The following is a 12195-nucleotide window of genomic DNA, read 5'->3' as shown; positions in this document are numbered from 1 at the left end:
ATTTAAAATTGTTTTCATGCAAATACAAATCGATTGTGTAGTTTATTTGGGATCTGACACTACCTGAGCCAAACACTGCTGGCTATAAGTAAGGCCCACATTTTCCTCCACTCCTCTGTTTTGAAATAAACTCTACCTTTAGCATAACATTAGGGGACCCTTTGAACAGTTTGAAGGATTTAACAGGGTTTGTAAAGCTGCAGGTTTTACTACAATTTCTGCAGGTGTGGAAGAGATTTTTGTTCTCTTAATGAAAGATTTGGTATTAAAAGATTAATGGAACCCTTTGCCCATCTGCTTAAGGCTTTTATAACTCCCATTCTGGAAAGCTGCATTTTGTTTCTCATTTCCCCTTGAGTAACCAACTCACACATATCACTGCTGGCTCAAAGAAAAGCACCTCTACCCTTTCTCTCCCCTTTTGCCACTCACTCTTCCCAGCCCCTGGTTGCAGCACCAGGTCCCAGTGCTGGCCATAGGAAAAGGCTCTTCCTCAGCAGCCCTTTGTCACTCATTTCTCAGCAAGGCAGCAGGGTCTGACACCTGTCTGATGCAAAGTACAAAGCCCAGGCTCTGCTTTGCTCCATTACTCCTCCTGACCACACCTGACAGGAGAGACCAGGAAAAGTGGAGTTGTTGTGTCACATCCACCCAGGAGATGTTTTCAGGTCGTGGTTCACCTCAGGGCTGTGTCCAGTCCTGAGCCCCTCATCCAGGAAGGACGTGGAGGGGCTGGAGCCTGTCCGGAGATGGGAATGGAGCTGGGGAAGGGGCTGAAGCTCCAGGAGTGGCTGAGGGAGCTGGGAAAGGGGCTCAGCCTGGAGCAAAGGAGGCTCAGGGGGACCTTGTGGCTCTGCACAAGTCCCTGACAGGAGGGGGCAGCCGGGGGGGTCGGGCTCTGCTGACAGGAACAGGGACAGGAGGAGAGGGAACGGCCTCAGGCTGGGCCAGGGCAGGCTCAGGGTGGACACCAGCAGGAATTTCCTCATGGAAAGGGTGCTCAGGCCTTGGCAGGGGCTGCCCAGGGAGGTCTGGAGTGCCCATCCCCGGAGGTGTCCAAGGAAGGCCTGGACGTGGCACTCAGTGCTCTGGGCTGGTGCCAAGGTGGGGATTGGTCACAGGTTGGACTTGATGGCCTGGGAGGCCTTTTCCAACCTCAGTGATTCTGGGATTTTGTGATTTTAAATAGCTGCTTAAAATGTGGTTGCTTTGGAGGAGAGTCAAGAGCCACAGGACCCCAGACTGGGTCAGGCTGGAAGGGCCCACAGTGGCTCATCTGGTGCCACCTCCCTGCTCCAGCAGGGTCAGCCCAGAGCACAGCACACAAGATTGTATCTGGATGGGTCTGCAGTATCTCCAGTGAGGAAGATTCCACACCCTCTCTGGGCAATGTGTCCCAAAGTGTGCAAAGAAGTTCTTCCTTATGTTTAGGTGGGCCTTCCTGGGGTCAGTTCCTGCCCGTTCCTCTGGTGCCGTTGCTGGGCCCCAGGGAGCAGAGCCTGGGCCCTGCTTGGAGCCCTCCCTGAAGCCAGGGACAGGCAGGGATGAGATCCCTTCTCAGCTCTTTCTTTACTCCTTCACCTAAAATCTCTGAAATCTGGGAGAGATTCACATAAAAATCCCCCTGGTGCTCCCAAATGGCTCAGCTACTGCAGACTGTGAGCAGAGAACTCCTGCAGAACCTCTGTGAGATGCTCTCAGTGCAAACACCAAACCTCTTCCACTGGCTGCAGAAATGGGATTGAGGGGCAACCCAGAACACATCCTTCCAGCCAGCAGCTTGCAGCATTTTCATCCCATTCCAGTTGGAGCCAGCAGCAGCTTTATCAACAAAAAAACCTCCTAACACAGCCCTGTATTTTTTACTTTTGTGGAAATGCACTCACAACACATTTAAACACTTAACTGGAGGCTGTTTGAAGAAAGACAGATGGACAAGCACTTAAATTTCAAAAGTCAGACCTCTAATTTCCCCAAAAGAGAATGGTTTGTGTTTCAGCTAACAGGTTTCAGTGTTGTTGGCCCCAAACTCCCCATAAGGATTCCATTTAACAGAGTGATCAAACACACTTTGAGTGGAAATGTATGGACAAAGTCAGGGACCTTGAAGTCTAATATTAAAAAAATATAATTAATAAAAGCTCTGCCTTCACAATGTGGAGTCCATGACTGTTTGATACCTTCACAAACCTTTGTTATTCCAGGAGCACTCACAGAAGTGCCTGTGAGACTCCCACAAGCAGGATTTAATAGTATGAAGAAAATTAAAATTATCTATTTATGAAGATCCAAGGTGACTCCAAAAATCCACCTTCTAGTCTGATCCATGTTTGACATGGACCAAACCAAGTCTGTCTAAATATAAGAAAAGACTAAACTGTGATGGGCTAAGCCTTAGGATAGTCACTTCCCACAGCAGCCTTTTTTCCAGGCAAATTCCCAGTCAATTGTAAAGCCACTCAAAAAACCCAACCCTATAAAACTGGATTCCCAGTGGGAAAGTCTGACTACCCAGCCCCACACCTTTCCTGCTGGAGAATGAGGCTCAGTTGCCCATGGAATGCTCTGAAATCCCTGGATTAGTGTTAAAAGAAATGCAATTAGCAACCTGTCCAACACGAAGAAAACGTGTTTAGCTTGGAGCGTGCAGGAATTGGGGATGCAGCATGTTGCAGGCAGGGAATAGGATTCCCTGGGACTTCTAATCAAGCATGTGGTTCTGAAAAATGGCTGTGGAAATATCAAAAGCTTTTAAAAGCCCAGTGAACTCCTCCTAGATCTTGGCCTAATTGATTAAATTAGTGTAAGAGCCACTTCCCAGTAACAACTGCAGATTTTATGAGGTACGAAGGAGTGTCTGGACACAGGCACAGAATGGGATTAACATGCACAGGGCAGCGCTGCTGGGGTTTCAAAGGCTTCTGCTGTGCACTGAAGGAAAGAATTTACTTCATGAATCAGAGCTGGGACCAATCAATTCCAGAAGGAAGAATCACTTCAATCCAGAATGCCTCAATCAAAAGCCTTAGGAACAGGACTCTTTCATGCCAGCAATTAACACATGGTGCCTGTTCTAGAGGAACAAATGAAAGAGCTTTTCTGAAACCTCATTACTTAATAAGTCCTGAAAATTTCAAAGTGATTTTACAAACCGAATTCCTCCTCCTTCCTTGTAACTGTTTAACACCTTCTCAGAAAGAGACACAAGTGTGACACTGACCCTAGAGGAAGGGCTGTCATGTGCCCTAATTAAACACAGGGCGTTATTTGTGATTGCACAATGTCCCATTACTGTCTAACCAGTGCCTTTTCCAGTTCCCTGTGTCCCTGGTGATTGATGTCTATGTCAACAGCCTCCGTAGGATGCACAGGGGCTGCAAGAAACATCACAACTTCAGGGAGAAAGCATCTCTTGAAAGATCCACAAGAAATTCAGGATTTAATCCCTCCTCCTGCATGTGCCAGAGGGGCTGCAGCTGTGTGGGGACATCTCGTGGGGGGGCAGAAGCTCTAAACCCCTATTTTATCTACTAATTCAGAACTGATTAAATGCATGTAGCTGCTAATGTAGATCTGACCAGCTGGGGCACACAAAATTAATGCAAAATGCTTTTAGAACGCACCAGGCTCTTCTGTAGAAGGTTGAAACAGTTTCTAAACACGAGTTTAGTACCCTAAAGAACGTGAGTGACGCTCCACCTTCAGGTCCTGCTCACTTGCTGGCCCTCTGCAATAGGCTGTATTTTAAACAACTCATTAGGATTTACACTCAGCCACAGTCCAGAGGCACTGTCAAACTCTGCATCCACTCTCATTCTCCATCTCCTGGTTCTAGGACAAAATGAACCTCAGCATGTTCTCTGTGTAAATCATCTACACACAGATGTGCTCCAGCTTAGACAGGGACCTTTCCTGCAACTCAGAGCAACTGAACCAATTCATCTCAAATCATTACATCACCTGCTTCTGCAGTGATGCCTGAGCCAAAGAAAAACCATTTGTTAAAAAATATATTCTGAAATTCCACTTTGAAACACAATTCTTGAAGCATTCTGGCCAGATGAATGTAAAACACTACATCAAACCTGCACAAAGTGAGATTCTTACTGGAGATAGTTCCAAGCACTAAAATGTAAATTATGACACTGAAGCTGGTGGAGACAGGTGGAAGCCTCAGAATCATCCCCAGAAGCAGCAGGATGGCTGAGCTGCTCACTCAGGGCAGGAGATGAATGGGGTCGTTACCTCAGAGCCCAGCACCCTTCATTTAGGGAAAGAATAAAAGTGCTGCAAGAGTCCCAAAGGTTTCTGGACTGTAAGCTCGTGATTCTTAAATTAAATATCTGGAACTATGCCACTGCCACTACAGCCATTAAGGAAAGTCAGGCAACGTGAGAAAGGGAGGGGATAATTTAAACATAACTTAAAAATCATCATCCTAATGGCAAGGTAGAGGGAAAAACATTAAAAGAGAGACTGTGTTCAAAGTGGCAGTCAAAACTCTGAAACCTGTTTGTACCATTCCAGTATTACAGCCCCTTCTACTCCAAAATTAATTATATTGTAATTACACACAGCTTATAGGGTTCCAATATTTTCATTCTTTTTGTCTACAGGCCTCAGAATAAATTGGCCATTTTGGTAGACAGGGATTCCTTTTCTTTGGTAAAAACTCGGGCCAAGATTTTCAAACAGAACTAATGACACGGAGTCCAAAGTCAGTCAATTCCTTGCAAAACATGAATGAAAGAGCCTTTCCCAGCTGGCAAACCCACCCTGTTTTGTACAAGCAGAAGATGATTTTGTTTAAACCCACTGCTTGCATCATCTCTTTTCTGTCACTATCCATTCCAGAGGTTTTCTAACCTTGCAGTGGTCTAATTTCCTGTTAGGGCTATTTCTGCAAGAGATCTGACTGGTTTTAATCCAGAATACAGAAAACAAAGAGAAATACATCAGTCATCCCCCTTTAGCAAGATAACAACAGCACGTTTTGGGCTCTAAATCTTTAAATGACTGATAATCTTTTGACGGAAGAGGGAGAAGGGCCTGCAATAGCTGCACATGGATGTCATTTACAGAGCACCAGCCAGCCCCCTGCTCTGGCTGGGAACTCACCTGTACGAGTCCCCATCTCTGTTGTAGTCACACAATAGATAATCTTTCCCTACCACCTTGTCTCGTGCAATCTTCAAGGGCTGATCCACAGAGGAGAGGAGATCTTCACACAGGCTCGGGACCTGCGGGGTGGGAGGAGACAACAGGGAGGGGAGAGAGGGCAACACGTTCAGGTTAAAAGGCAGTGGCACCCCTAAGAACAGATTTTGTTATTAACAGCCCACATCTGTCCCAAAGCCAAAACTCTTTGAGAAATCACTTCAGTTACAACACACCCCTAAGCTCCCACCTCCAATAATTCCAGATTTAATCACCAAACCACTGGGGTGGTCCAGCACACTTCCATACACACACGCTCCATGTTCGCTCCGTGCCAAGGCTGCCCAGGGAAGCGATGTCCAGGGCTGATGCATCAAGGTAAATATTTACAGTGGAGTGGGAACGAGGAATCTGCCATCCACACGCTGGAGTGAGCTTTCCCAAGCTCCCACTCTGGGTCAAGTTCAGAGCAGTTTCCAGGCAGGTGGCCAAGCATGGCCACGCTGGCTAATGAGAATAAACGCATCCTTGTGTGTTCACATGTCAAACCCAACACACCTCCTGCGTCCTCCGTAGCTTTCCACGGATCCAGGACCCCAACTGCCTCCCTGCCCTGCACATGGAGAAAGACAGCCTCTGCTTCCAACGTGGCAGAGGGGCTGTGATGTCCTGCAGAGAGATGAGACTCCATCTCCCCTGCACACACCTCAGGTAAGGTGCAGCCCTGTGCCCCAGCCCATCCCGGGGACCACCAACAATGATTCCTGCAGTTGTTGTCATTAAACAATCAGGGCATCATATGTTCCCTGCTGGAATGACATTCCAGAATTCACTGCAAGAGAAATGGACTAAAGCAAAATGTGCTTTCCCAACAACACAACAGGATCACAGGACAACTGGCAAGTTCTTGAATAGATTGGTAACAATGTGCTAATAAAACAAGAAAGAAAGAAGCGATGTGGAATCTCTTCTACATTTCACTCTGCATCATAGAGACAAAAACCTGACTAAGAACATGAGGACAAAAGGCAATCAAGGGCAAAATTAATCACGAAGTGATGAATTCACAACTCCTCAGAAATGAAAAGGGAAGGGAGGAATAAAGAAAACATGGAAATGTGCTTTCTTTTCTTCAAGCCACTGATTCAGTGAATGGATTAGCATCATTTCAAAGGAAAGAAGCCTAGAGGAGAAAAAACAAATTTGGAATGCAACAGCCCCGAAACTATTTTAATGCACCAGATGGGACAGAAGAAATCAAAACTGCCTGGAACAAAAACATTCCTAATCCCAAGTCCAAGGCAGTAACATACAGAGGATGTGAGAGTGTGCTCAGAGTGAGCAGGAACACACATAAACCAGTGTGACTATGAAAGAGCAAAAAAAAAAAAATCCTAAATGGAAATGACAAAACAAACTGTGGCTGCCTCATCCCTGCAAGTGTCCTAGGCCAGGTTGGACAGGGCTTGGAGCAGCCTGGGATAGTGGAAGGTGTCCCTGCCCATGGCGGGGGGGGAACTGGATGGGCCTTAAGGTCCCTCCAACCCAAACCATTCCATGGCTCTAAGATGAGACCAGCAAGTGATGCAACACCTGACCCACACAATCAACCCTTAAACACACAAAAAATCAGAGGCAAACCAAGACATGGTTGGTAAAGTGCTGAAAAAGCCCAAATATTCGTTTGAGTGTTTTTATTTTGGTCTCTACAGACTGTAATGTGGCCGTGAGCGAGAACTGCAGAGCCCAGATCAAGAGCAGGGCAGTTCAGGATTTAACCCAGCTTGGGGCTCTCATGGGCGCTCACCCTTTGTTACCTGCAGACGTGGCTGAAGAGGCCTCAAAGCCACAACACATTCCCTGGGTAAACAGAAGTGGATAAGCAGCTGCAGCTCTTAGGGAAATCCTTCCTTTTCCTGAGACCAGACAACCCAAATGCTTCCTGGAGCTGATCCAAAGCAGCAGTGTCGTGGCACAAGTCAGGTGAAGTGATGTACCTGTGTCTGTGAGCACATCTGGTTCCCCGCTGTCCCTTCCTTCTCGTCCCCATTAACCATTAACTTTGGGCTGACTCTTCAGGCTGACAGCAACTCCGTGTGACTGCTTCACCTCCACATACAGCCCAGAGCAGCCAAGAGCAGCCCAGCAGCGGGAGCTCGATCCTGAGGGTGAGCAGTGGAACACATCCCTCCCCTCCCCTCAGCTGCTCCTTGCCCAGGAGCCCATCAGCACAGAGAGAAATGTCCAGGAACAGGCTCCTCACTCCGACCTGCCTTTAGGATGAGTAACAGCAATGCACACAATCGGGGGGGAAGTGGCTTTTTCCCAGCCTGTTTCCACTCTGTTTCTTTGGGAACAGCCCTACACTACACATGTGGTACGGGAGCACGAGAGGCCTCGCTGTGCAATCCTTCAACCCCAAATATCCACACAAAGCACTTTCACAAGAAACCCCAAACCTGAAGGAGAGTTCATTCCCCTGCAGAAAAGCTGAATTTATAACCCTTATAAAAAACCTCACACAAGTAACTTTGAGGTTTAACTTTCTTTCAAGAACAGCACATGCCTGGTGTGGGGTTTCTGTAGGGCTCAGAGCACAATCCCATATTGACTAGCAGGAACTTGTAACCCATTGGTTTTTTTTAAGATACAATCTACTGAACTGATCTGTGGATGACTTGGTAACAAATATTCATGAGCAGGGTCACTTTCCCAATTTCTAAGGGCTGTGGTTATTCCTACAGCCATAACAGTGACTGCATTATATCACACATGTACCAGAATATAATACTGCACTGTACTGTAACCCCCCACTGTAAAACAAGCTGTATATCCCCTGTCTCCTTGGTACAGACACTCCACAGGACTTCAGGCAATCTATTCTTTTCCCCTTCTCTTCTGTCAGAATGAAACAGAAAAAAAGCCACTCATCTAGTCTGGAAATACTAGAAAATTTCTACAGTATTTATAAAAAGAACAGATATTCCAGCTGATGGAACTACTCGTGCAATTCTAATTATTGGAAAAGCACCCAAGTGTGGCACAGTTACTCCGAGAACATAATTTTTATACCATTTATTACATCAACTGTACTTCCCAAGAATGAATTCACAATTTATGCACACTGCCCTTCCTCTTCTACTCTTGAAAACTGCTTACAAGGCAAAGGCAGTAACTTGAACAAGGGAATTTGCAGCTTTAAACACTTCAGCTTTACGTTCACGAGATGATGATTCCTTCTGAATTTAGGTCCTTTGGATTCTTCTCCATGTCAAGCATTAAATCTTACTAAAACATTTAAATTACTGCTGTGCACGTTCAGACTCTTGCAGGATTCAGTTCATCTTCTGATCCCAGCAGAGACAACTCTTGTCTGGAAGGCAACTGATCCTCTGAGTTTTCAGCCTCAGATTTGCGTTGTTAAGTTTTCTTATTAAGCTTGTTGTGTGTTAACTGAAGAGCCAAAATTCACTCAGGTGCCTGAGCACTTATCCACAGCAGCTATTCCATGGGGAATTTTGACTTAAATTTAGAACCACAAGAATTAACCCACTCCTCAGGCCAAACTGCAACGCCAAGGCAGTGATTTTGTTCCATTCCTCACCGCACTATAAATAAATGTCACTGTGATGCAAACACTGGGGGATGAGGTTCTTGGATAAGCAAAGACTGGGCTCCCATCTCTGTTCTGACACAAGTTTTTCCCACTCTAGGCACTGGAAGGTCACATGCAGAACACAATCTGCACCTTGTATCTTCAGCTAAAGGCCAGCATTAATATCACCTGGCCCTAATGCACCCTTGTTCCCTCCCATCAGCTCTCAGTCATCTCTTCTGGTGGCTCTGGGTACTCAGGAAGTGAGACCACCCTCAATGCAAATTGGAAAGAGAAAAAACGATATCTGAGGCTCAGCCTGGAAGAACAGCAGCATCATTCAGAAGGAGCAGGGCACGGTGTTTGGGGGATATTTTCTTCCAAGGAGATAGACAATGGATGTGTAGTGCAGAGGAAAGAAAACCTGAATGAGAAAGCGAGGGAAACGTGTCGAACAAGGATCCTGTTGTCCCGTGTAACTAAATTCTCCTGCAGAGCTGCCCAGGTATGTGGACAGTGTTTTAATTAAGGCAACTGCTCTGCTATCAAGACAAATAATCACTTGTGCCAAAGTGGAAACCGTACCCTTTTTGGAGTAGCTAAGCTCAGCCACTCCTTCTGGACTCACTTCTTGGTTCAAGGAGCTTATTAGCAATTACACAATTGCTACCAGATTATTTTTTAAAATATGATGAAACAAGTATCTAAAAAGAAATCCATAGAGGAAAGAGGAATTATATCTCAGTTCCCCATGTATGACACACATTCCCCATCCTTGCTTTGATCACACTAAATTGTATCAAATTCTGCACTTCACACACTCAGGACAGCCAATATCTTGGCTCAGTAGCCACTCCAGTTGAGTACACCCAGGTGGCTGTTTTCTTCTACAGCCTTGACTGAAATGTACCACATCTACCACTGAAACAGCAACACTCCTGGTGTAACAGTCCTTGGAAATAGTCTTTTTCCATGTTTATTCAGAGGTCAGTGTTACTGACCTCCACAGGAACCTTACACACTGGAAAACTATGCTAAATGCAGCAAAGTTAAAGATGGTATGTTTTTTCCTTAAAGAAGCAGAAGGAACAAGGGGGAATGGCTTCCAAGTGAAAGAGATTAAGTTTACTTTGGAAATTAGAAAGAAATTCTTTTCTGTGAGGGTGGGGAGGCCCTGGAACAGCATTCCCAGAGAAGCTGTGGCTGTCCCTGGATCCCTGCAAGTGTCCAAGGCCAGGTTGGACAGGGCTTGGAGCAGCCTGGGACAGTGGAAGATGTCCCCTGCCCATGGACTGGGTGCTCTTTAAGGACCCTTCCAACCCCAACATTTCTACAATTCTGGGAAGATGAACTTCAATTAGCCAAGGAGCCATTCACATCCATCTGTGTTTTGAATCTGCATCTGCAAGGCGCAGGTATCTGAAGACACATGTGATGAGAGCAGTTTTTAATTAAAAGCCCATCCCACCAGGAAGGTGAGTATTTTAACCACATGTGAACTTTTAACATTAAAGGAGGACAGAAGCACTGCTCCCATGGCTTGGGGAAACCACTCAAACACAAAGAAGAGCCCCTGGAAGCTCCCTGACCGTCTCACAAAACAACCCTTCTGGCACAGCTCCAGCTCATTTCATCTAATAAAACACCAGAATAATGTTTCTGAGTCACTGCACGGCCTCAGAACTTCCTGTTCCTGCAGAAGGCAGCCACGGCCTAGCGGATGTTGTGGAAACTCAAGAAGGAAGCCTGGCTCTGCTCATCTCAGGCCTAAAACCACCAATAAAATCACTCCCACAAATCCACACAGTGCTAAACCTTAATTCGATCCACCACATGTCCAAAGGCCACACAATCATCAAGCTTTGTTTATTAAATGACACTTAAATGGACTTTTGTGTTCAGATGTAATTGATAGTGGAAACAGCTCAGCATTATTCATGTATCTGCACTGAATTCCAACACTGCAAGAATTGGCAAAACCAACATTAAACCAAATGAGTTTTTCTGCAAAAAGACAGATGTTAACAAGGTTGCAAATCCAGGTTTGTCTAGCTAACTGTGTCATAGCAGGAACGCCACATTAATTACAGAAAGTTTTAATTCTGCTCCAGGAATTACATTTAAAAAGGTGACAACCATTCATAAAACAGGATCCTTGGCTTTCTTCCTGTGTCTTGCTGGATAAAATAGGGCTTTTGCTGGATTCCCATTCTGAGAAACAAAAGGCAGCCATCTGGCAGGCACAGCCAGAGTGCCCTGGACTGTGACTGGTGACCTGCAGGTGAGGGCTCCTGTATCTCATTACCAGTCCCCAGTCCCAGGAGCCATCACAGAGTATCAATACCTTGGGAAGTCCTGACTGTTTGGGTCAGACTCCAGCTGGGGTTGGAGATATCCAGCAACAATTCAGGAATATGCAGGACATACTCTCTCCAGTGGTATTTCTCTATCTCAGCCTTCCCCTCCATCCTTTAAAGAGATCAGGTAGGTTTCCAACTAGGATTCATCCTCGCACACATTCCCTTCAAATGACATTGAAACAGATATTTTAAGGGTCTCTAACACCAGCAGTGCAGTGGCAAGAGCTTGGAAGACAAAAAGGCTTAAAAATAGGAAGAATAAGTGATATGAGGCCAGAGCTGAAATTCCCTTTTCCAATCTCATGCCAGGAAGTGGGGTTGCTAGTTCTAAGCCAAGCATCACATTAACAATTTACATATATTAATTGCTATCTCCAATTACCATCAAGATATCCAGAGCTAATCCTTGCTAGCTGGAAAAGCTCCTGCTTACAGCCACTCACCAAATGGAAGAACTGGCTCTCAAGCACCATAAATTTATTCAGAGAACCAGAGCCCCTTTCTTTAGCCAATAATCCTTGTGTTAGAAACCTGCCTGGCTGCTGCTGGCTGGGAGCTCATCCCACAGGTCAGCAAGTCCAGGCAGAACAGCCAGTCAGAAACTCAGCTTTGAGCCCACAGGGTTGTCAAAGCACTTCTGCTTCCACCACCTTCTTTTTCAGCTTTCACTGGATCTGATTTTTTGTTTAAAACATCTTCCACCCTCACCAGACGCTCAGCTGGCCATCTGCATCCAATTATTTTATCTCTCCCCGTGATGCCGCACAGCGCTCAGGCTCTTGGACTCCAAATACAAAAAGCTCCAGTCACATTCTCATGTTCTTTATGGTCTGTGCAGCCCAAGCAGCGCAGTTTGCCTGGGGGTAAATTCTGTAGCTTCATACATCTTCAGTACTGAAGGCATGCAAGCAGATTTGGGACTTGCCTGGAGCTTGCATGAAGCAACGGCCTGAACCGCGTTCAAATATTTCAAAATCCTACGTTTATACATCTTAAGATTCATCACTCTGGGATTTTCTAAAAAATAGCACATTCTACTAAAAATACTTCAGTATTCCCCTGCGATGAGAAAGCAGAGCTGAT

The 12195-nt window shown here is 45.8% G+C and overlaps 1 protein-coding gene across 1 annotated transcript in view; it reads right to left on the bottom strand.

The window, feature by feature from the left end:
* CAPZB (capping actin protein of muscle Z-line subunit beta) overlaps positions 1-12195 on the bottom strand; it is a 57230-nt gene that overhangs the window by 25926 nt on the left and 19109 nt on the right. The window contains exon 3 of the mRNA XM_082295731.1: positions 5119-5240. Within this exon, the coding sequence (XP_082151857.1) occupies positions 5119-5240 (122 nt within the window). The remainder of the gene's footprint in view (positions 1-5118; positions 5241-12195) is intronic.

This window comes from Coloeus monedula, assembly GCF_965178545.1.
Source record: "Coloeus monedula genome assembly, chromosome: 22".
Taxonomy (NCBI): Eukaryota; Metazoa; Chordata; class Aves; order Passeriformes; family Corvidae; genus Coloeus; species Coloeus monedula.
The sequence above is the reverse complement of the archived record's forward strand: the minus strand, read 5'-3'. Positions and strand labels throughout refer to the sequence as shown.